Genomic DNA, 26,242 nt, shown 5'->3' with positions numbered 1-26,242 from the left:
TTTTAGTGATTTATACATCCATATCGACAACTTTATCTCAAAAGCATAAAAGCCGAAGTGCTGAAATCTGCAATGATAAACCAGCACAACCTCGTCCCCATGCCCATGTTTCTCTTTCCGACAATCTCGGACGGATCAAAAAAGCGAAAAATTGCCCTGGGAACGAGGTTGAAACCTGCAATGATAAACCTGCAATGATAAGCCTGCAATGATAAACCTGCAATGATAAAGATGATTTTTTTAATTTTAAGGTGTAAAAAAACAGTTTCATAAAAGAATAATATTTTACTAACTTTGTCTTATTTGCGAAGTAAATTTTAGAAGCCAGAACTAAATTAGAAAGCTGTTCAAGAATACTTTAAACAGCTGTATTTTTTTCTTTTTTTTTTCAGGACACATACTCGCTTATATGATTTCTTTCAATGTGAAAATCAAATCCCTAAATACGCCTGACGTTATCTGTATGACGGCTACAAAATGGCCATAAGGAATATAAAATTAATAAAAAAATGTAGTTGAAAAATCATCGGGTTTGCCAGTAAAAATTTTACCGAGGCTTGGAAGTCGCAACAAAGTATTCTTTTTAATTGAAATAAAATTCTTACAGTGAGTATTTTTGTTTTTAAAAATGTTTTTAGAAGGCCCTTTTCTGCTTCTTTTAGTTAACTTTTTCTCCTAAAATGGTGACCGGGATTAACAGGGATGCCTTTGGTGTTTTGTCAGCGTGTTCTTATTAACGTGACGTACAAGGTACAAACATAGCGTATCCAAGGCAAACCACATGTTGTATCATCAATCATAAGTTGCAACATAGATTATGGATGCAAAGATATCAAATTCTATCTTTTGAAATTGCTATCGACCGCGTTTCCATAGTGATATCATGGTAGAAAACTTCTGCGTGAGATACCGACAAGAAATTTTTCTCTTTTCTCTTTGGTTCTCTCGGTTATTTGTTTGCTTTCTTTTTTCTTTTTCTTTTTCTTGAATTTTCGTTTTGCTTGGTGGAGTGATTTGCATAGTTCTACTCAAATTATGTAAATTAGTTAAAACATCTCTCAACCTTTTTTTAAGCAAAATAGCTACTAAATGTTAGAAATCATAAAACAGAAATACGTGAAACTAAATGGAATGGTTTAAGCAATTGTAATCACGTTATCAACTTCAACTTGGCCAACATGCTTTTCTTTCGTTTTTTCGTTTAAAGATTGAACTTTTTAATAATTAAAAGTTCCTCATCGAAAAATCTTCTTTTAGGAACAATTAATTAATATATTACCTTCAATCTATTCAAATAAAGAAATAACCTGATTAATATTTTAGCGATTATTAAATATTTATAAATCTTTTAGTAAAAATTTTAAATTACCAAAAATATTAAAGAAAAAATATTCAGTAGAGAATCGAACAAGGTTACCAGCGAAAGTTCTGAGAAAACATTCAAATAAATAAACTGCTTATAGTTTTGTACACGTATATACACTTTCCTATTAAAATATTGTGGAACATACATTCACATCATATTTTCTTTTCTTTGACAAAATACCACCCAGCCAACACTTCTTAATTACTTTACTGAAACCTCTATTGTCGTTCTTTATTATCTTTTGAAGAGTCGATATGTTATTATTAATAACGTTATAACAAAGAAAAAAATAAATACATATGAAATAGTTTAAAGTTAAGAAGAAGAAGAAGAAGAAGAAGAAGAAGAAGAAGAAGAAAAAAAAGAGAAGAAATCAAAAAAAGAAGAAAAAAGAAAAGAAATGTGATATAACCAAACTGCGACCAAACCAAAGTATAGCCGTAAAGTAAGTAAATAGTTAAATACATACTTAGAAAATGGGAAAATTTGATAATTAGAAAAGTATTAAAAATGTTAACCTTTCTGGGAGACATGTATTAAGCAACAATACTGAGTGTCCTTGCCCACATTTTTACGAACAATATCTGACGTTGCTTTTCCTTGAAAACTATATTCCAGAACTTTAGTTATATTTTAAATCGACCATTCGAAACTAAAGAGTCAGGCTGGAGTTCAAAACGTTTCCCTTTGGTTAGTTGAAACAAAATAAGGTTGACAATAAATAGATTTTAATATGATGTGAAATATTCATATGTTGGTTAAAATCAGAATATAAAATTTAGAGGGAAGTTAAAAAAACAAATTACAGCAATTAAAAAACATCCACTTTGCAATATATCTTTTATCTTAGTCAAGCAATTTATAATAATCACAAATCTCATGATATAAAAACATAGAAAATGAGATGAAAATGAAACAATTTTAAAGTATTGCAAATTCCCAACATTTTTGTCACTCCTCAGTCTCATCCCAGGGCATATTTTCGGTTTCCAGCGCGGATATCAGTATTTCTGTTTCATGTGTCACGTTGAATAATTTACGAACAGTTAAAAGTATCTCTACTGAGTAGAAAAATTCTTTTTGCGAATCTGTTTTTAATTTGAGCTTTAAGACAAAGTAAGCCTTACCCAGTGTTAGATTTTTTAATTCTAGCGAAACAAACTAAATTCATTAAAGCTTAAGACAATGTGCATAAGAGTGTTACTAATGTGGTGAAAACTACATGATTTTTAATTCATTTAAATTCCCTTTCTTTTTTGCCAAATAATATGCCGATCTTGTGGGATCAGAGAAAAAGAAAGCACGCCCAAATACTTTTTATATATTTTAACAACGCAATAATTTTCTCATAATAATTCGACATTTATTACAACAAACATTTATATGGTAATTTTCAAAGCATTTTTAAAAATATAACCTTCCCCCTTTTTTACGGAACCTCCAGTTGGACAGAAAAACTTTTTGTTAGTTTCACAAACCCCTCTGGAATTTTTCACAGAATTCACGAAAACGTGAAAATAAGTGTTTTTTTTGTAAACAACACGGTAACCGGTATCGTAAAACACGTTACCGAAGAACATTTCAGAACTCGTCAGAAACGTCTTTAGAACTTCATAACGAGAACAATGTTAACAATTACATACGTTGAAAATTTTGCTTTGATTAATTATTTATATTCTGTCACGAAATAAGATAAAATATGAAATATATTCAGCTATACAGTATTAGAATATCAACTTTTTAGAAGTAAGGGTCTACAGACGAAGTTGCTAAAACGTTGATAGATATTGAAGTATTGATGAAGCGTTAAATTAAACATTGGATCATATTTAAGACATTCCCCTTTTTATAACTTAACTAACACCCAAATACAAGGTTCATCTTTGCAATCAGTGCATTTAAAGAATTTTTTTACCCGAGAGAAATTTCTATATAACGCATTTTAAAACGTACTTCTTGCGATATGACAACAATTGTATGAGTGCTAAGATTTTCTCGCAAAAACAGTTGTATGAGTGCTAAAATTTTCTCGCAAAAGTGAATTATTAAAACGGGTGTGGAGACGGCAATTAAAAGAAAAAGATTGGAATAACTTTAGCCTGAATGTAGAATGAATAAATCGAAATACTTGTAGAGTAGCTTATTGAAATTTTACCCCTATTCGTCAATGTAATAACGATTTTTTTATCTCTTTGCGAACTCTCGATTTAGCCATAAAGCCATGGTTCTGTATAAATCACCCCCTTCATGTTTATTCTATTTCGTAATTTGTAACCCGCGTTATCCACCAGCTCTTGAAGAGTAAAGGCGTTGGTTTAACATGACTCATCCCTGTGTACCAACCAAGCAATGGTTTACTCAAATCGTTTATTGCCTGTAAAACTTTGGGGGATTCAATACAAGAACACCAGAACTATAAGACAATGTTGGCGATCCTAATAACCCATGGAAAGGGTTTAGAGAGATAAAACGTTTATCATTAATTAAAATTTATGAACCGCCTAACCCTCGTGATGACGTCATAATTTTTTTCTGTTACCTTATTTGGGTATAGTTTGAAACGCTGGTAGCTTCAGACAAATGGTAAGGGGATATTACGGTTCATATGTTTTTGTTGCGTTAACAACCCGATAATTTGGAAACGGGAAAGTTGGCCTACCTTTTTGAAACTTGAACAATTTTATCTCAGGGTGCCCACCAGCTCACGTGGAAAAAGATGTCAATTTCTCATAGCTATTTCAAAGTTATTTGGCCTCAAACTTAAAAGTTTCACTGTGCAATCAGGCTCTCCTTGAAGTAACTAACGGACGTAAAAAAGCAATCCCTATTATTGTTGCGTAGCCTAACCGTGTACGCGCACACACACAAGACGAATTAAGATATAGATAGTGCTGTTACTAGGCAACAATTTTATTTCACGAGATGAAAAGTTCAAAACAAAAACGACAAATAATTTTTACGACATTTCTCTTGGTTAAATTTATTTAACAAATTGAAGATAAAGAAAGATAGTATCAAATAAGTAAACAAATAAACTTCGTAAACAAATGCAAAAACTTTGAACACGATAACGTGAAGTGTAATCGGAGGAAATATTTGCTAGTTATCGCTTAATCTTATCAGAACACATAGTAAGGAGTTGAAAAAGCTGAAGAAGGAAAATAATAACGCGAAGCTTCTTTTTTCAAATTTTTTATTTAATGATTTCTAAAAATACAAAAAGCTCCAGAAAAAACCCTAAAAACCACATTTATTTTAATTAAGGATAATTTAAATAATTCGGTTTGCAAAACTTTGGTCTGTAAATTTAGGAAGAATGAAACTTTTAAATGTGATAACACCCTGGTCAGTCAAACCTGTATTCATAAAAGGTTCAGCAATATTTATCACATTCTTCCATGGCAACTGTTAAAAAAATGAGTATTTTGATCTAAAAACTGCACGAATTTATTTTAGCGCTACTAGATACGTAAATGTAAATTTCAATTATTAAAAAACTGGTTTATGAACTACGCTAAGTTTATAGTTAAGTGAATATGTATGCTTGAATTAAAACCTATTTGCATGCATCACGTTTACCAAATTGAGCATGAATATGCATTCATAACAATCGCGTAAATATATTCATTTCATAATAAACGAGAATATTACAACTAGCAAACAGCTATTATTTTTTTCCTTCAAAATAAAAATAATTTCATCGAGAAAAGTTCGTTCAATGAAAAAAGAAACAAAAGTTAAATTTCGAGGTAGGATCATTATTTTTACTTCGACATTATTCAATTGTCGTACACAGCACAGGGCTGTGTACACAGCGCCAAATAAAAGGGAAAAGGGTGTTGGATAATTGAAATTGTATTGAAAAATAGTCATTAGGGTTTGAACAACCTTTGGGGGAGGGGGTGAAAAACAAAGAAACATAAATCTCAAGAGAAAGCTTCCATGATCTGTGCAACATTTTTCTTTATTTCCCTTTTCAACTTTCTTTTAACCTCCTGACACGTTGTTGATTACAACAAAATTAAATAGCTAATATTTTTAAATAAGTTGTTACTTTGCTCATCTCAATAAATTAATATACGAATGGGTTAAAATACGCGCAGGGTGGGAGGAGGTTGGAAATAAAATTAATTTACAAATTTAATTCAAAAATTTGCAATCGCAAGGGGGGGGGTCATTATGTCATAGTCTGGAGTAACTCAACAAGCTGTATTTACGTAATTGTGTTACACTTAACGACCACAGGGTCTCCGCAGCTTTTACGCAAAATCACAATACCTTATGACTCAGCGTAAGGTATGACTGGTTAAGTTTCAAAATGGACACTTCACATCACTGGTTAATTTTTATAACCTGTGTAATATAAAATACATTTTATATTTCACAAGCTTCTTTCTCTGATATCTTAAGAAGAGAAGACTTGCGCAAAACAAAGAAAAAAACCCTGGAAACCAGCTTTCACATATATATTAACAACTCTATATAATATAATTTAACTTTAAATAATTTAAAGGGAGTAAAATATTTGATGCAAGCAAGTTTTACATGATGTCAATCACCGAATTCATTACGTTACGTGATTGTAGAATTTGATAAAAGTTGAATAAATTGTCTCAATACTGCGCATGCGCAGTAGATGTTATATTGTAAGACATATATTAATTTTATTTTATTTTTTACAGGTTTTTTTGACGAGATGTCTGGCGTGATAATTTTATTGGTGGTTGCTCTATCAATACGTAGGTTTTATTTTGTATCTACGCAATTTTTTTTTAAATTAGGAAATTTTTTGTAAAATAAAAATTGACGTTAAGTGATAATACCTTTAACATTTTTAGTGATATATCCTTGGCAAAGATTAGCGTTTAAAATTTAGTTTATACTGTCCATCGACAGAAATGACTTGTTAAGAGCATACTTTAAATCAGGCGTTTAAAAAAATATCATTTTCTAAGATAACCTCTTTATACAAAATGACACTTAGGTAAATCTTTTGTGTTGCTTATAAAAAGTGTGTACCCATTAAAAATAATTGCATTTACCCCTAATCATTAGGGTTGTACAGAATTCGCATTTGAAACTACTGCTGATAAATTTGTTATGAAAATGCAATAATTAATTCAGCCTATTATACAGATGATTTCCACTCAACAGCAAAAACGGAACGGAGCAAGAAATATACTTAAATTTGATCTGCTAATTATTCTCTTTTGTTTTTTATAATTTTTCCGCTCCTGTCCGCAAGAAAGTTAAAAAAAAGGTCTCAACGTTTAAGGTGGCAGTAACCCTTTTTTAGCTGTCAATATAGCTGAATTATTTACTCAGTGTTTTATTTATACCATTTTTTTTTTACATAATGACATGATTTTACTTTAACACCAAATTTGCTGAGCCAGCATAAATTTCCATATAAAAATGTATCATAAACAAGAAAAAATTCGGCTTCTACGAGCTCCAACTTTTTACAATCACGGTGTGCGGAGTTTTTTCGTTCATTCATATTTTTTGATCAATAGCCTTTTGTTTTTTTTTCAAAAGAATCTTTGTTAGCATCCCCTACTGCATCGAACGCTGTTAAAAGAAAAGTATTCCAAATAAAAAGATTTTCGCACACTGTATCATGGCTGCATGGTTCACCAAGCCTGTCTGAATATTTTAAAGTAAAACGAAAATGCTATCGAAAGTTAAAGCTCGTGCAGTGTAGCATAATGAAAATCGTCTTAAATTTGTTATTAACGTTTCTCTTTAATAACTACGTCAATTCTTTCTGTACAATTTTGCAAGGGCGTAGACTTAAACTATATTAGGCAGAACTAATCAATTATTTACCAATTTTGTTTTAAAGAGTAATTCTTAAGTCTGAATATTTTTGGTGAAAGATAATAGTATTTTAGCTATCGTGGCAAGTGTGTTATAACAGAAAAAATATGGATAAATAGTCTAAAATAATCTCTTTTAAAAGGGTTACTGGTACCTTAATTGAGATTGGGGTGGAAAATTTCATCAACCAATCGGACTCAAGAAATCACAATTGGCCGTTTTCAGGTGAAAATTCGCCTTAAATTATGAATTGAAGAGTATTGGCTAAATCAGCACTCGCTCACAATTTGTTCCAAAAAAAACCCAAATAACTTTCTTCAATTTTTACTAAGTGGAATATATGTTTGTTTTTGTAGATGAGGCAAAGCTTCAGACATGCATAACTCCTGACCCTGATTACTTTAGCGATGTCAGCTTTACTGGATTCGAATTGAATTCTACTGCTTGCGTGACAGCATGCAACTTATTTCCTTATTTAAATTCCGAACAAAGTGCTGTCCTGTCAAACTCTTACTGTTTCTGTCGCAATACAAGCACATCAGCATATGTTACAACATCGTGCCCCACTCCATCTACATGTAATGCAACAGAAGATACATGTTCATTTGAAACATTCGAGATCACTTCAACTTCTCAAGGTGTTAAAGGACTGACATTTAGTATACCAGATGAAATAATTACAAAACAGACACTTTCGCTTTCACCCAAATTGGTTTCCAGTAAGTGATACATCTTGGTTTACTATCTAGTGTGCAAAATTAAGATTTCTTTTTCAACTTTATTTATGATCAGTATTTTAAACATAAACAATTTTTTTTATATAGGAAGGAGAAATGTAAGATAGCGTGGGTTACACGATCTCCATGAACGTTTCTCTTAGCAACAATATGGGGGCATTTCTTTACTAAACCCACTCCCCACGCTCGTAACCGGTTTCTTTGACGTTTATATAAGACGGCAAACAAAATAACTAATAAGTACAGGATGAACAAGATTTATGTAAAGTACAGACCGGCATTTAGCAGACCAGTATCTCAAATCTGCAATAACTCGAGAATGACAGGTGATTAAAGCTTCAAACTTGGTTTGTTGGTAGATCTTATTATTCACAGTCTAGTTCCTTAAATTTGCCATATTTTGTAAGTAAAAATTGATTGTAGTTTCTACCTCAGTATTTTGGTTGATTTTAATAGTCACCAGTATATTGATATTGTCGAATGCATAAAAATACAGACCAGAAATTGCCAGACCTGCTGTTCAAAATTGAAAAGCAATAAAAATATATTTAAAAATGTTGAATATCTAAAAATTATCATAATTTCTTCACTGCTGTCCTCCTCATCTCTATAATAGTTGATTTTATCCCCGTCATCGTTTTCACATCTAACAAATTTGCACATGTCCGTACAATTCATTTGGTTTTTGTAACATTTACATCTTTTGAAACAGCAATTCGTTTTACAACCGCAAGAGGTGCAGGAAGTTCGTCTGTCAAAATTAAAACATAGTTTAAAGGCGAAGGTCGCGCTTGCAATGGTTGTAAAGATCTTTTGAGAATCATCGTGATGAAGTAACTGCGAAATACTTTGTATTTAAGTGCTGCCATAGTCGGAGGCAGTTTTTCAGCTTCAAGTTGCAATTTTGAAAACAGGTACCATCGAAACTAAGGAATGGTCTTGATACTTTCTGGTCGCTTTTAACCACCATATGATATAACAATCCAGCGCTCTAGAGGTTCTATAATACTTTTAGTGATGGCAGATGCTCGCCTTCATCTGAAAAATAAATGATATCATTCGATCGAAATACGTGCATTTGCTTAATAACAGAAAGACAAGGACACAAACCTAGTTTCGACAATGCATTCAATATATCATCATCAACATCTAGAAACTGTTTTACCAAAACAATTTTGATTTCCCACTAAACCTGCCAGTTTGGTTGCATGCAGTGAGTGAATCCTAACAGTGCGTTTTCTTTATTTGCACCAATATCTGCAATGTTAGTCATTTCTCCAATTTGTAGCGAATCTCGTGTCCAGATGTACGATTAGTTAGTGTACAAGCTTTCAATGATTTCTACATGCAGTGATCGAATACCAACCGAACCTATTTTGCTCGTCAGGTGAATGTAATGATTCTTCTGGCAAAGGCTGTTGCAAGATCCTAATGTCAGAAAACATGGCGTATAGAATAATGTATATCATACTAAATCATAGCCAAGTATATTTATCTTCATTCTAACACCCTGAAAGATGCAATTACAGAATCTGAATTAAAATGTCACGAAGTTATTTTTGTTATAAAAAAAACATCAAAAACCAACCTTGCACGTTTTTATGTTACTTGTTTTGGTAATCTGATTCAACACAGTCATACCATCGATTACTAACACTGATGTCTTAAATGTGTCTGATGTCTCCAATTCATGCTGCTGTTAAAGCATACCAAGATCTTCGTTGTGATGTAGTATTTTTGACTTGTCTGCATACATTAATGGCTCACCATCTGTTGAAAACAAGGCTTTTGGTACAACTGAAAATTCTAAGTTTCCTAGACAGTACTCCATGTCTAAATCAGGATATTTATGTGTTGCTTTGAGAAATCGTGACAATAAGACCTTTTCTTCCTTTATCTGCCACTTTTGACTTCATTACCTTTCCTTGCATTTTGAATGTCTTCAGTTCTCTTTCTTTCGTAGATGACCAAATTCACACTTCAACTCCTCATCGGTAAACTCTTTGTACATGCTAGCACCAATGACATTATTGTTTAAAACTTCGTTTGCAATGAAATCTGATAGAACTCTTTTGATACATCATTGAAAACACAGCCCCTATCATTGAAATTCAAACTGAAAGGTTCCATTGTCTCGACTAACTTTTTGGTGTTTCCACACAGTCTAGTCTAGTCAAGTGTGATACGGTAAGTTCCTCCAGAAACATTCCTATTTTTTATTCTTTTGTTCCATCGCATCGCCTGATCCGATCGCTGTAAATGGTATGTTGTTCTTATTGACACATAAATTTTGTTTCAAGTAGTCCCACATTTTTTTATTTTTCAATTCCAAACCCAATATAGCATAATTAATTTGATCATGCTCAAAGAAGTATTTTTCAAATGTGTTCAAGGAAGAAAGATGGAGATTCTAAAGTCCCTGTCTTGATGAGCGTATGAAAAGAAGAAGGTATTCGCACATGTCTATATAATTTCTTAGAAATTTACCTCGATTAGTAAGGGAGTCACCAAAGCTCTGTAACTTTTCCAAGATTTTCGAATCTTCTATGATCTGAAACACTTGATCACTGATGTTTTTATCTTCTCAGTATTTTCAGAAGCGTGACTTGGAAAACCTGATAAGTGTTGTTGTATTTCATTAACATCTACAGAAATATCGTCTTCATGTTTTTTGTACCAATCTATTAAATATATACGTGTGCTAGATACATTGTCATATGTGCTTCCACACCTCTTTTCATTCTGCATTCCTTCTACAATCTGTCCCATTGTAGTGCTACCATATAATCCTGCTTCTGTGAACAATTTATCCAGTCTGCTGCCATAAATGTATTTCCCCAAGACATTCAACATTGCAAATACAATGTGCAATTATATACTGTATTAATCTTTGTACCACGTACTAGTGATTATTAGAATTAACCAAAATACTGAGTTTGAAACCACAATCAATTTTTATTTACAAAATATGGCAAATTTAAGGAACTGGACTGTGAATTTCTCGTCAGTGTTTTGTTGAATTCTGCCATTATGGTATTCATTATGCCTCGTTCAAAGTATCACACCAGCAATTGATAGAATCTACCAACAAACCAAATTTGAAGCTTTAATCACCTGTCATTATCGAGTTATTTGCAGATTTGAGATACTGGTCTGCGAGTTTCCGGTCTGTATTTTACATAATTTAAAATTACTATAAATTGCGAACCGTACATTTTGAACATATTGGTTTTATACATTTTTGTTCCGATTAAAATTATTTATTGATTGGTATTAAAATGTTTAAAAAATATTGAATTTTTTATTTTGCTGACTGTAAAACTGCTGACATCATCAATTTCCAATTAGGAGCGTATCTAAAAATGCCACCATAGTTTTTTTTTGCAAATTTACCATCTAATGAATTCATTATAATCGAAATTTTGCTTCTAATAAGTCTGTGCACACGGGATGACAAGTTGACCCTCACTGGTCTGGGTTCTTGTACGTATGGATTGACAGGAATGCGTGACCTCACGTGCTTTCTACTACAATACACAGAGTCGGCGATTTGCACAAATATTTCGCCGCTGAGCATCGTTGCGCACTAATAACTTTTTTACTAGTAACTTACAGCGCTTTGTAACTTCGGCGCAGCGACGAAACTATTGCACAGCGTAACGTTGCGCTGAGGGTTAGGGTTAGGGTTAGTGTTAGGGTTAGGTTGCGAAACATTGCGCAGCGCATTACCTTTCGCCGCTGCGCCGAAGTCGCGAAGGCCGTTTTCTAAGATATATTTTATCGAAAAACTATCTATATAATAATACGCCAGTTCTGTCTGTCTGTCTGTCTGTGACTTTTGCAAAGTGGATTATATTCTTCACAATTTTCTTTAACAAATTCTGTAAAACATTGCCTATAAAATTGTTCTGTAATTTACCAAACTTTAACGTTAAAATAGTATTGACGTCAAAGGAAAGTTAATTAAGAGTAGTGAAGCCATTACAGTGCACCTAAAATTTTGAGGCCAAATAACTTGGAAACGAGTTGGTGACGTCAATGTTTTTTCACCGCGTGAGTAACTAGGGATCTATACGATGAAGGCAACAGGTATACAAATTTTTTTTTAAAAAAAATTTTGGTTTGGACAGGGCCATTGCTGGCGTCAGCAAAATTTTTAAACGCTTATATCTCATTAACCGCTCATCAAAACCACATGATCATATACATTTTCTTGATCAGCAGTTTAAGCTCTACACAGTAAAGGTAACGTGAAAACAAATTTCCAAGAAAAAATGTCTCTTGAAAGATCCTTGCTGACGTCATCAAAATTTAAATAACGGTTCATTTTTACTGTTATCTTTTTTACTATTATCTGAAACATAATACTTCTTTAGTTATGGAAATTTTTAATATATATACCCATAGAAAAATTGATATCGTAAAAAAATTAATTCCGGGCAGAGCGGTTTTTAATTTCGTATGCAATGAGTTAACCCTGTGTTGTAAATACTTACACTAGTTTGCTACATTATAAGACGTTCAGCGTAAGAAGATAGCTGTAACCCTGGAAACAGTGGTTTGAAGATGATCCGATCTGATTTCAGCTCCTTCGCTCCTTCCAGACATAAGCAAACGGCATCAATTAGCCAGTTAAGGCAATATGCACTCCTAATTAGGCTACTAACATGTTTTTTGTTGCCATTGGGGTTTTGCAATGATTTTTTTAGCTTAACCCTATTCGGTCCGGGGGGGGGCGGATTCCGCCCCTCCCCTGACGGTTTTTTTTTAATAACTCCTGATTGCTTTGTTATATGGCTATGATATTTAAAGAGTTTCAACATTTATCTATTAGACACCTGCATGCTAATTTTTTAGGTCCCATACCTTTCAGAGGCTTTGATATTGGCCATTACTCGAAACTACCCCTAAAAATCTCTATGAAATCCTTATAATGGGGAAAATATAATAACTCCTGTTAGGATTATCCTTAGAACTTGAAACTTGCAACACAACTTTGTTTCATTAAGAAGAATCATTTTGAATAATTTGAACACGTGACTAATCCGATTTCCCGATTTTGTCGGATTTTACCCGAAAATCGAAAAAAAACGGATTTTCGGGCAATTTTTGGCAATTTTTCATCCGATCCATGTAAAAACCGGAAGATATGTTAAATAACTTTCATTTAGCTTTCAGAAACTTCAAACAGAATGTAAAAATTCGCTCTAGAACTAAAGTAATTATATTTTAAGCTGATAGTGGCATTTTAAACAATTTTCAAGCTTTTGATGACGTCACAAAAAATGTGCTGACTCAAGCAAATTTTTTTGGCGCCATTTTGTTCCTTTTATGACGTAATATAAGTGTGCCAAGTTTGATTCAATTTGAACAACCCTATGAAAAGTTATTGAGGGGGGGGCGGAATCCGCCCCCCCCCCCGGTCATAGTATGTTCGAAAAACCCCGGACCGAATAGGGTTAACACATTTTATCGAACCAATAGATGAATTTCTAAGTGTACATTTTCAACATGAAAATCTTTTTTCGCTCTGGTATCTGCATGGCTGAAAAAAAGATGCAGGCGCTGGGTGAAGCAAAGTTATTTTTAGTCCATTTTGCCACACAAACGTATTACGGCTTTTAAATAAATTCAAATAAATCAGAAGGCATCAATCTACACTCAATAATTTAAATCCAAATCCTAAAAAAAATTTTCCTACCACATTCTCATAACCTTTCCCAACACCCAGGTCGGCATGTTCACACTAATTCTAAACTTTTAAACAATTGAGATAAAATACTAAATGTAAACAGGAATAAAATTGTAACAATATATATAAATATCAAAATTATTCTAAAGGCATAGATTTAACTGTGTTATTTAATCTTGGTTTTGTTAACACCTGGGTCCTAGATTCTTTTGATAACATAAGTTTTTCATTAGAAGTGAGTATCATTTAGTGTTGTAGTATCCCCAACGCAAAATTTTGTGCGTCGCATGTCAAAACTATACTCTACAGTAATGACTAAATACAACTTTTACCTTCGTTACCATAAAATTTAGCAACTCTTCCTTCGCAACTACTGAACACTACAACTCGAGATTTCCTTAATATTATTAAGTTATTTTTTTTTTAATATTTTGAGAGAGAGTACACAATAGAAATTAATGTTCCAATACAATGACTATGACTATATATAACTATTGTTACCAAAGTTACACATCTTTATTTAAAAACTGCTGTGTAAATATAATGGAGTGCCTTTCCCACTTAGAAAGTTGTATTCAAGGTTTTCCCTCTAGATGACCAACCTTCTATATGAGATGTTTAAATACATTATTCAAGATTGGTCCATAAGCCTGTGAAAAAATCCACTTAGGCAGAAAAATAATGGAAAAGATCCGTCATTTAAATTTTAACAATGTCAGAAATAATCCATCAATAGAAAAAAACACATACTTTCAATAAACGGAAAATAAACTGCCAGCAACTAGTTGTGGAACGATTTAGTTGATGTTGGGTTATGTCTTTTCCAGAACAGGGTAGCTCTCCACCTTGCAGAAAGTTTTTGATTCACGAAATTACTAAAAATAGCTGTTGCTAAATAATAGACACAAAAGTGATAACTATATATGTATAATGTTTTGGTTTATTTTAGCAAACCCTGCTGTGTATAGATACCAATATGAAACAAATGTTTGGAGTGCCTATCAGTCACCATTGCCAAATATCACACTTTTTGCACCTGGCTATTACATGGTTAAAGTTGAGGCAAAGAACCTTTTATCAGAACCAATATTGCAGGAAAAGATTGCTAATGTTGTTTCAAATATTTCCACAGCTTACTTTGATGTACCAATAGTATATGAGAAGGATGCTATAATCGAAACAAACTTAATTATTGTTGATGGGAGTAATTTAACCATCAATATTACATTCAAAGAAGCAACACAAACACATCAGTTTAACCTTGAATCAGGTAATTTTTATAACCTTCAGTAATATACAAGTTCTGTTTTGTGTTTTGTCTTGTCTTAAAGTGATTTTTTTTTTTTTTTTTTTAAAAGTCTTAACCTATATAAAAAAAAAATCATAAGAACCGTTTTTGACCATACAAAAAATATTGGAGATTTTGAAACCCTACAGTTAGGAGGATTATGATTTATTCAGCCATGTTGTATTTTTGTAGGAATATTCGCTTTTGTATAGTTCAGTTTGTCTTTTAAGTCATAAAAACCTTTAACTCCTTCAGTTGAGGTGTTCAAACCTAAAGTCCCAAAAAAGCTTGCCATTACTTTCTTAGTTATGATCATCCAACACAAACTCTAAAATTTTATACCAGTTATATTCAACCTCCCTGATCCTGTTTTATATTATAAGCAAACTCTCACCTTGTGTTAGTGCAATTTTCGACAGGTTTCCCAGCAGACCATCCAAGTTTCTGTTAATGCCTACAGTATATAAATTCTTTGGCTAAAATTCCCTACAAGAGTCAAGTTTCAAAAAAATAAATAAAAAATATTGGAACTTTGACATTAAAAAACACGCAAGAACAGCGGATAACAAAAAAGGCTTTCATTGTAGTAACTGAATACACTCAAGCCTTCCCGATCATATATAAGATATCCATAGCTATACAATTGAACTCCATGCATTTTATAGCAAAAATGCTACTAGGCAATTTTGCAAGTGTATGCGTACGCTTACATCTGGACTGTACTTTATGTAACACAGCCAATTTTTTACAAAAAATACCTTTCTAAATGGTCAGGTTTCTATAACAAAATTTTTGTGTAAATTTTTATAACTCTAAACACTTGCTACCTTCAATTCCAAGACATATAATGATGCAAGAATTTGCCATTATAAGACAGCCACCTGCCTAATATTTTTCTTCTCCCTTTTTAGTTAAAATGAAAACTTATATGCTTCTATGATATATATGGAAAAAAAGAGAGAAAAATATTTGTGTTGTTAAAAAGTTGCATGAGATTAATATATATATTAATATATATATATATATATATATATATTAAGCGTCTACTTGAAACCTCTGTGAGAAAAGTTTTTTTACTTGTCTGTTATTGATTATCCTGCTAAATTGTAGAAACAATTTTTTAAAAGCCTTGTGGAAGTTCTAGAAATACCAACGAAGAAAAGAAGCTCTAAAATCACAAGAATCACAAATACTTCATACAAATTAGGTATATATATATCTGTAAAAAATTTTTTAATTAGATGTACCAGTGGTCATGGTTGGCCTGTCTTCATATGAGATAAGCACAGCCACTGCTGTACCAGCTTCTGTTATGAAACCAAAAATTATAATAACGCCGTCCCTTACGTTCAAAGAATCTGGCTCGGTTACTGCTCTTGAGATTATTTCAGAAACAGCAGGTACTATGCTTTTCTTGGTAAGTAAAAGTTTTAAATTTCAAACTTGTTTTCATTTCTTATGAAAGCTCATAATAGTAAATCCAATATAGTTTAAGTTGTGATATCCTGTATCTTCATAATTTCATGTATAAAATCTTGCAGTCTTTTTAATCACATAATTTATGATGTTTATAATGTTTTATTTATCATGTTTCAACATATTTTAATGTCAATTTCAGTCTAAATATTTCGCATAAAGCTTTAGAATATTTTGGTACAATGAAATAATAAACAAGAGCTAATATTTACAAACAATTATTAAAAGATTAACCTAATGGTAAAAAAATTTAAAAATATAATGGCTTTTTTACCTGTAAAATATTTAGACAGAAGATGACATTAGAATATGTTCAAGGAAGGAAAAATAAAAAAATAAGCAATTTTTATTAAAATTCTTACACAACATGTGCTGTTATAGTTATTATTTTATTATATAATATTTAGGGATAATTATGAAATTTTATTTCTAAGTATGCCTGTTAACAAAGTGACAAAATAAAATTGCAACGTTCAGCTTTTCTATAAATTGACAAAAAACAATATCATGGAAGAAGTAATACACAAACTGTAGCAAACAAAAATTCCGAATAATTCTAAATGAAATTATATAACGTAAAGTCATCACTTTATTGTGGCTGCTACAACTTCGTAATGTTTTCTTTAATAACACACTATTGGTTAGAACATTGAACTATAACCAAGCAACTAAAAACAATATATACAAAATAAGTTTAGAATTTTGTAAATATTTCAATATTAACTGTAAAGTGTCATTAAATTTTTTTGTATTTCGGTCTTAGGTTCTTAGGCCGAAATGCAAGTTTTGTTTCTCAAGCATGAATTGTGGCTGTGTTGATAAAATAACCTTATTTGGCAATGAATCTTTGGCTACATATTCTTTTACTGGTATCGGAAGTGTTGATGTTGAAGTTATTCAAAGTAAGCTTATCTTATTGCACATCATTTTTATTGAACTTCACAATTTAAGAGGTGTTATATAATAATTATAATTACACACTTGATGAAAAATATGACTCGTGTAAAAAATAGACACTGAAAAATATAAGCAAGTCGTCAAATTTAATTTAGTGAAAGCTTTCGGCCGTTATTTCAACCATCTTTAGTCATAATACAAAGTTGTTAACATATAAACACGTATCTTAGAGAAATTGTAACGTAAAATGATTTCCTAATATGGACAGGTCAATCACACTTCAGAATAAACATGAATGATGTATTCCTAGAAGAATGATTAATGATACTTATCAAATAAGTACAATGGAGCTGATGATATATTCCTATTAAGAGCTGGTTTACCTCTTTAGATCATAGATCATCAAGACTCCTTATTTTCCAAAAGTAAATTGTTTTGTGCCGATTTTATGACACTGAAATCGTTAAACGACGCCTTACCACAAGAATAGATGATCTTTAACAGCTGTAGACTGGGTGCTATTAACATGCTTACCCGTAACTGGTGACACTCCTAAGTGTTCAGAAGCTCTCACTTTAAAAAGTTGATTAGTTTTGCCAAAATAATAGGCATTGCAAGTACCACACTTAAATGATAAATGACATTCCCTAGAAGGGTTTAGTAACACAATCTTTGAATTTAAAGAACGATGACAAGCGAACTGGTGATGTAAAAATCACTTTAAGACTGCAGGCTGGAAGAGATTTGTTAAAGGAGTTAACCAGTCTAGTTTGAAGTTGTAGAGATAATGTATCTAAATATGGTAAATATAAAAATAATTGTTGCTTTTCTAAAGTAACCCGAATAGGAAGAAAGATTTTATCTAAAAATGTTTTAATACACTTGTCAATATAGCCATCAAGATATCGGTTACTACGTAAAACATCCTTAAGTAATCTCAAAATTAGAACAAATACAAAATATACATGTAAGGCCATGTTTATATTTAACAGCAATAAAGTTGTTAAAGTTAGATTAAACGTCACTAAATGTCGGCTTTTTAAGAACTGAAGTAACAAATGTATCCCCATCATGTCGATTATCAACATAAAAAAATGTTATCATTATCATCATTTTCGCCTTAACGTCCGTTTTCCATGCTAGCATGGGTTGGACGGGGTATATTAATGACCCTCTTCCAATCTGATTTAGACTGTGTTAGATCTAAACTCAACTTCCTCTGTATCAAGTCTGTCCTTTTAACCTCCTGCCAAGTCTTTCTTGGTCCCCCTCTGGGCTTTGCGCCAGGAACTATCAAGTCCCTACACTTTCTTACCCAATTATCCCCCTCCATTCTTTCAAAGTGCCCCAGCCAATTCAATCTTCTTATCTGGATAACATCTTTAATTCTACGGATACTTTGCCTGCTTCTTAGCTCATCTGAACTCTTTCTGTCTCTCAGACTGGCGTTACACATCCACCTAACCATTCTCATATCATTCCTTTCTAAACGGTCAAGATCTTCCTGCTTCACTGCCCATGCATCACTACCGTACAACGTAACACTTCTTACACAGGCCTCATACAACCTACCTTTTAACTCAATTGACAAGACTCTGCTAGTCAACAAAGGAAGTAACTCTCTGAACATTTTCCAAGCAGAACCTATCCTGCAAGTTACACTTCTTCCAACACCCCCTTCACTGCCCAACATATCACCTAAGTAACAGAAGTTCTCAACTATATCTAACGAGCCACTTTTGTTCATCATTGAAGCTGGAAATATTTCATCCTCTATAATCTTACCTTTGCAACGCTTGCATACAAACTGAATGTCAGCTCTTAACCTTCCACCAATACTACTGCATTACTTATGTACCCAATGTTTGCAAGTCTGACAAAAAATTAAGTTACTACCAACCCCTTTCCTGCAAACTCCACAAGGCCACTTTCCAACTACAAGGTCACACTTGGCTGCAATGCTACTAATCATGACTTTAGACTTTGCTGTGTTCACCCTTAGCCCTTTCTCTTCTAGTCCTTTCTTCTGCTTCTCAAACTTTTCAACTAAATCTTCCATCGACTCTGCTATGAGAACCAAATCATCTGCATACAATAACTCCCATGGACAACCTGTTCTGAACTCCATCGACAGCGCTTCTAGGACTAGAACAAACAACAAAGGAGTAATTACAGAACCCTAATGTACACCAACATTTACAGTAAATTCATCACTAAGTGAATCGTTAATCCTGACACGACTTTCAGCATTGCTGTACATAGATTGTACCACCGTAACTAGCCACTCATCCATACCTAATTTTCTCATAGCTCACCAAATAACTTACGTGGCACTAGAGAACCATTATTTTCAATTTCAGACGTGAAAGACATGTTGACATGCTGACTGTTTATATATTTTTTAAACAAGTGCACATATTCAGGATATGTAAAGAAAACGAAAAATCAACATATATCTATACATCATTCGTGTGTATACTGAGGTGTGATAATGACTTGTCCATATTAGGAAATCATTTTACGATACATCTATAATAATACGAAGCTTCCGAGTGTCTGTGTGTGACTTTTTCAAACTGGATTATATTCTTCACAATTTTCTTTGATAAAGTCTATAAAACTTCACCAAAAATTTGTTCTGTAATTTACCAAACTTTGATGTTAAAATAATAGATGTCAAAGGAAAGTATATTACCATTAGTGAATCCCATTGCATTGCACTTAAATTTGTGAGGCCAAATAACTTGAAAACGAGGTAACTAGGGACCACTGATGACCAATCTGGGTAAATCTCAATAGCCTGGGTCTCCGAATGCGATTCAGAATGAACGGGTTGATGACGTCATCAAAAACCATTTAAACCACAATATTTCCGTAACCGATTGTCAAAAGTGCATGATCCTATACATTTCCTTGATAATCATTTCAAGATCTATACGATGAAGGCAACAGGTGTACACATTTTTTTTAAAAAAAAATTTGTTTTGACGAGCCATTGCTGACGTCAGCAAAATTTTTAAACTCTCATTAACCACTCATCAAAAGCACATGATCATATACTTGTTCTTGATCAGCAGTTTAAGCTCTACACAATAGGGGCAACGTTGAAACAAGTTTCTATTTTTTTTGTGAACGAATTGTTGACGTCATCAAAATTCAAATGACACCTTTTCTATTGTTTTTCTGCCTATGCGGATTTTTCCACAGGCCTTATCGACTAGTTTTCTATAAATTAAGTGTTTATATGTTTTACGTTGTATTATGACTGAAGATGGTCGAAATTATGGCCGAAAGCTTTTACTAATTACACACTTGTTCATTTACATAATTGATGCCATTACTTAATAACATGGATCTCAAGTATGATAGAAGTACTTTAATGTTTTTTTAGCTAAGGTATTAAAGCTGATCAAAATACTTTATGATTTAGATATATTGGTTAATGTGTCATCTACAGGACACCAATTACTGGAAATTCACAGTCATAAAATAGCTGTCAAAAAGGGTGATATGTTCGCATACATGTCCTCTGATTCTTATACTAATTTGATGTATACTTCAAGCTCATCATCAAGTTATGTCTATGACAGAGGTGGCAATGATGTATTTCCTGGAGAGGAATTTGATTTAAACGGTCATGCAAGCGTATTAAATCAAGTGCCACTGATGAAGGTCTACTTAGCCAAGGCTGTTGTATTTCAATTACCAACAGTTTCCCCAACTGATATTGGTGAAATTGAGTTGCAAGCTCATATTTCGAATCATTTAGGTTTCCCACTTGTTGTAAACAAGACTGTTCCAGTTCAGGTTTGTATTTTTGTTGTGGGTGATCAGGTTATAATTTTTTTCCTTATTTTTACGAACTTGAAAGAAAAATCCATTGAAAATTTATAAACAAGTTTTAAATCTCAGACAATGTATAAGACATTATTTATATCAGTTGTTTGAATTTATTAGAAAATTTGATTTTAAAACTTAACCTTTAGTCAGAAGTCCAAGAATTGAAATCCTCACAGTTAATTCATAATTTTTATCTCAAAAATAATAAATTGATAAAAAATTTTAAAATTGATTAAAAAATGCTCTAAATCTTTATTTTTAAGATAAATAGTATTTAAACATAAAAAACCACTAAATTGTAAAAAAGTAGAAGAAATGAACAGAAATTAATGAGCACACAAAGTAAGCAGTATTATGAAACATAAATAGTAAACGTTGTCAACCATATGTACCAATGTAACCATTTATGCACTCAATAATCAATATAGTCTACAGTCTGAAAAATAAACTTGAAAAATAGAATGGCAAAAAGAAAGTGTAGAGTTTCGTTAAGTAAAATTTATCCTTTATTATTCCTAAAATTATTTTTTCAGCATTATTAAAAAAGACTTCATATGCTTTTAATGTTCTTTAAAAAAACAACATGAAGTTTATTCCGTCGAAATCATCATGACATTTTCGTAGTTTTCTTATGTTAAAAATTTATCAGTAAATATTGGTCAAATGCTCTGATTAAAGTTTGTCAAGAAAATTTTAAAGTGTTTTAAAAAGGTTAAGCAGATTAAAAACACTAAAATAAGCTAATGAATTATCTGCGATGTTAATTTTTGATTAAAATTATATACCCACTCAGCTTGTGTAAAACAAGTATACACAGCAATTTATCAATAAATTATGAGAATTTTCTTGTTGCTATTCTGTAATTCCAGTGTTATGTTTATAACCTTGTTCTTAAGTAAATGTATGTAATGTTTATGCTTGTTTTTGTTATCTTACATAAATATAGTTTTTTCTTAGACATCTTATTTTTAAATTCTTGGGACAATAACTTACAAATAAGTAAAAAAGATAAATAAGCATTCGTAGCTCTTGTTAACACAACTCTGTAACTCTCTCTTATGCTGGGTTTGTTGAACAGTTATCCTCATTTACTTTGGCACCTAAAGTATACAAATGTTTTTTAAGTTTTTCCTTATTATTCGTTTAGTTAAAAAATAAAAAAAATTTTCGGTATAAAAAGTTAAACTTTTTTAAACGCAATTCTATGTGTGAGCACTTTTTTTTTAAAAAAAATGTCATCTCCTTGGAAATAGAATAGTTCTCACACATGGAATGACTGTATGCATTAAGTATTTTAATTAAAAAAAAGCTTAATTATTGGGATATTTACATTAATATTGAACTGCAATAATACTGAATTTTCTTTCATTTAGGAGCGCATCTCTGGTCTTAAGTTCGACATAAAAAAACCTATACCAGCAGATACAGGATCTTATAAATCTGATTTCCCTTGGTATGAAATGGATACTCTGACCGACAGTGGTTCTCATATATTTTATCAGTTTACTATTCCTGAATTAAATTTAACAAAAAACTCTACTGCAAAAAATGTAGTCTTCAAAATTGATCAAGTTGGTAAGTTAACTAAATTTCCTAACTGAGTTGCGAGTCTGATTCAATGTATTATGCTAATACTTGTTTACTCAATTAAATTATATCAAATATAGGAATATTCACTGTCAATGTTACAGCATCTAATCTTATCAACTCCGAAAATGCATCTGTACAATTTTCTATACTTGACAAAATAAAAGGGCAAAATATTTATGTATCAAATTCATTGGTTTCCATGAATGAGTCGATGATGGTATATGTCAAGGTGATCAATGGAACTGGTGTTACACTAGAAGTAGATTTTGGAGATGGATCACCAGTACAAAAACAAATCATTGACGATGCCAGAGGAGCTGACGGTGTCTTTCATAATCTCACATACACGTAAACATCTATATTATTTTTGTTTGTTGTTATTAAAATATAATTTTTGAATCCTGTCTTTTATTAGTTGAGATGGACTAAAAGTTAGTTATCAGCTAACATTATATTAATATAATGTTAACATACAGACTAGTCTCACCAGTAGGTTTATAAGGAAATATGAAAAATGGCTAATTTTTTTTAGATATAAGTCCTGTGAAAAATTCACCATCACCGCTAAAGTAAGGAATAATATTACTCAAGCAAGCTGGGAAAAATTTCCTCATCCACACAAGGATACCATTGATGTTATTGTTTTATGTCCTTTAACATATGTAGACCTCTCAACTGTACCTGTTAAACCTCTCAGTGGGATGCTTCTCCTTGAAGTTAACAAAACCATTGATCTTGCTGTTGATCTTAATTCTGGCTCTTTTCCATTATATAACATCAGTTGGGGGGATAATAGCTCCAATACCATAGTAAACCATAGTGACTTAGCACATGCAAAACGTTTCACAACATCTCATAAATATAAGTCTATTGGAGAATATACAATCAAAACTGTTGTCTCAAACAGTATTCAAGAAATATATGGAAGAGATATCAAACTGAAAGTAAAGAAATGTGCTATTCCTCCTGTTAACTTTACATATGGAACTCCACAAGAGCCATTCACATTTACTCGTGGGGATAGAAGGGAATTTGTTGCAACATGGGAATTTAGTGCTAAGTGTGAGGACTCCCTTAAAAAAAAATTTCTATTACGAGATTGGTTGTTAGAGAACTCCAATGGTACAAAAATGAATAACACAAGTGGTTTTGATAGAGAAAATAAAAAGTGCTCCTACACAATTGAGAAGCAAATTCTGCCAGCAGGTGATTATATTTTAACATTGACAATGACACATGTAAGTGATGTATTTGCATACAGAGCATATATTAAAATTTTGGAATCACCATTGATTGCTGGTATTGTTAATGGAAATTTCCAGAGTATTCCATTAAAAAGGAGAATAGCAGAAGTTAACATTGCAAATAATCAAACACAGAACACAACGTACTTCAATTTCACTCTGGATGCCAGTATTAGTTATGATCCAGACGATAGAAGTAATGGCATTAATGGCTCCAATTTCATTTGGTATTGTAAAGTACTAAGTAACAGATCTGTTGTCATAGATTCAACCAAAGCCCGTGAAGCAGCAGAGAATACAACTATCGTGAAATACAAACCGAATATGTGCCTTAATGAAACACTCACCATTGTGGAGGTTGTAGGCATACACAAAGATGAATTAGGACTTATTCGTTTCAATACAGAAATGTTTCTGGAGGGTGTTGAATACCAATTTGTAGTAAAAATGAAGAAAGGCAATAGAGAAGCTTCATTTACTCAGAAAGTGATGATAACAGCAGGAGCTCCACCTATGGTTACTGTAAAGTAAGTAAATTTCCTTTATTATTAGAAGTGTGATAGCAAAAAGCAAAGACAGTAAAAATAAACACCTCATTCTCATGGTTGGGCCATTAACTTGAAAAACATGTTGACACGTACATACGCATAGGATGATATTGAGCAGTAGTAGTACTATTTGAAGATTTAGAACTTTATTTGCAAATGTTTGGGAAAATGAAGATTTTCTGTTCAATTGTGTCCTTTCTCCTTATGTGCACTTATGTGCTATAGTACAGTCGTAGCTTCACCATAAATAATCACATAATGACAGACAAAATGTTTTTGTTATCATAACTGCATATTATGTTAATTTATTATCAAAATTGTGTTTTTTTGACCAATAGTCATACTTGTTTATATTAGTATTAGTTGATAAGGCCCGTGAAAAAATACGCAGGGTATGTGTGTATGTTTGTCTGACAGTCTTTAACAGGCAAAATGGATGTGTTAATTTTTCTTTTATGTAACTGAAAAAAATATGTCTGACATGTTAAATTTTCTGACGTTACAGCACGACGTTAATAACAGTAATATAACATCAATATCTTAAAACTTTGAGGTCAAATAACTAAGAAACGAGGTGATGACTTCATCAAAAAACCCTTGAACCTCAATATCTCTACAACTATTTGTTGAAAGCACACGATCTTATACATTTTCTTGATCAGTGTGTCAAGTTCTATACGATGCAGGCAACGGGTATACTATTATTTTTTTTAACTGGGGGACTTTCTGACGTCAGCAAAATTTTTACACGCATACATTTCCTTATCTGTTTGTTAAATATACATGTTCATCCACATTATTTTGATCAGAGTTTGAAGCTCCTCACAATAGGTGCTAAAATTAACAAAATTCTGAGAATAATTTTATGCATGCAAAAAGGACACTGCTGACGCCATCAAAATTTTAATATGGCTCTTTTTTATTTTTTTCTCTGCCTAAGTGGATTTTTCCACAGGCCTTATCAACTAGTTAACATATAATTATGAAATCACAACTCCAGTACCACATTGGGAGAGAAAACAACATAGGTGTCGTCATTATAATTGTATTGTAGTAATAATAAAAGCATACACCAACTTTGTTTCTCTAAGTTAAAAGGTTTTATTTAATTTTAAAAAAATTGACATTTAAAAAGGGGACCAACAAATAACCTTTTAAATACTGCAGTTACACCAAAATGATGTTAAAAGCATTTTTTCAAACAAGTCTAGGAGTCAGATTAATCCACAATTTTTAATATTTTTTTATGAACTTATTATATTTTAGTTGTGTATTTAACTGTAAAAATAAAATTAATCCAATGGAGAAGTTTGCTCTCAGATTGCGCTGTGTTGAATGTCCATCAAATGAAAGGTGGGTACATTTGAACACCCTACTACATTTGAACACCCTACTACATTTGAACACCCTGCTACATTTGAACACCCTACTACATTTGAACACCCTGCTACATTTGAACACCCTACTACATTTGAACACCCTACTACATTTGAACACTGAAGTAGAACTTAAATTTCTACAAAGTCCTTATTACGCGAAAAGGTGTGATCACCAGCCAGCAGAATCTAAGGAATAATCATCCAGTTTTTTCCAGTAAGCGGCTTCAATTACTATGAATATACTATTGTATGATGACCACATTTAAAAATGTGATTTTATATGATTACCTTTTATGTGACAAAAGTTTAAACACATGTTAGTTTTTTTTGTTTTTTTTTTTGTTTGTTTTGCAATAGTTACATAA

The 26,242-nt window shown here is 32.0% G+C and overlaps 1 protein-coding gene across 2 annotated transcripts in view; it reads left to right on the top strand.

Moving 5' to 3' along the window:
* Positions 1-1,385: 1,385 nt before the first annotated feature.
* The window catches only part of LOC130649660 (uncharacterized), a 39,192-nt gene continuing 14,335 nt past the window's right edge, over positions 1,386-26,242 (top strand). The window contains exons 1-11 of one of the 2 annotated variants that reach the window (XM_057455998.1): positions 1,386-1,811; positions 6,049-6,105; positions 7,543-7,905; positions 14,565-14,885; positions 16,145-16,320; positions 17,143-17,281; positions 20,707-21,083; positions 22,490-22,691; positions 22,784-23,054; positions 23,239-24,477; positions 25,765-25,851. In XM_057455998.1, the coding sequence (XP_057311981.1) occupies positions 6,063-6,105; positions 7,543-7,905; positions 14,565-14,885; positions 16,145-16,320; positions 17,143-17,281; positions 20,707-21,083; positions 22,490-22,691; positions 22,784-23,054; positions 23,239-24,477; positions 25,765-25,851 (3,218 nt within the window). In that variant the 5' untranslated portion in view covers positions 1,386-1,811; positions 6,049-6,062. Of the gene's footprint in view, positions 1,812-4,732; positions 5,116-6,048; positions 6,106-7,542; positions 7,906-14,564; positions 14,886-16,144; positions 16,321-17,142; positions 17,282-20,706; positions 21,084-22,489; positions 22,692-22,783; positions 23,055-23,238; positions 24,478-25,764; positions 25,852-26,242 lie in introns of those variants that run through there. The other variant, XM_057455997.1, reaches the window with a different exon arrangement.

This window comes from Hydractinia symbiolongicarpus, chromosome 7 (genome assembly GCF_029227915.1).
Source record: "Hydractinia symbiolongicarpus strain clone_291-10 chromosome 7, HSymV2.1, whole genome shotgun sequence".
Taxonomy (NCBI): Eukaryota; Metazoa; Cnidaria; class Hydrozoa; order Anthoathecata; family Hydractiniidae; genus Hydractinia; species Hydractinia symbiolongicarpus.
This window is presented reverse-complemented; position numbering and strand designations above follow the sequence as displayed.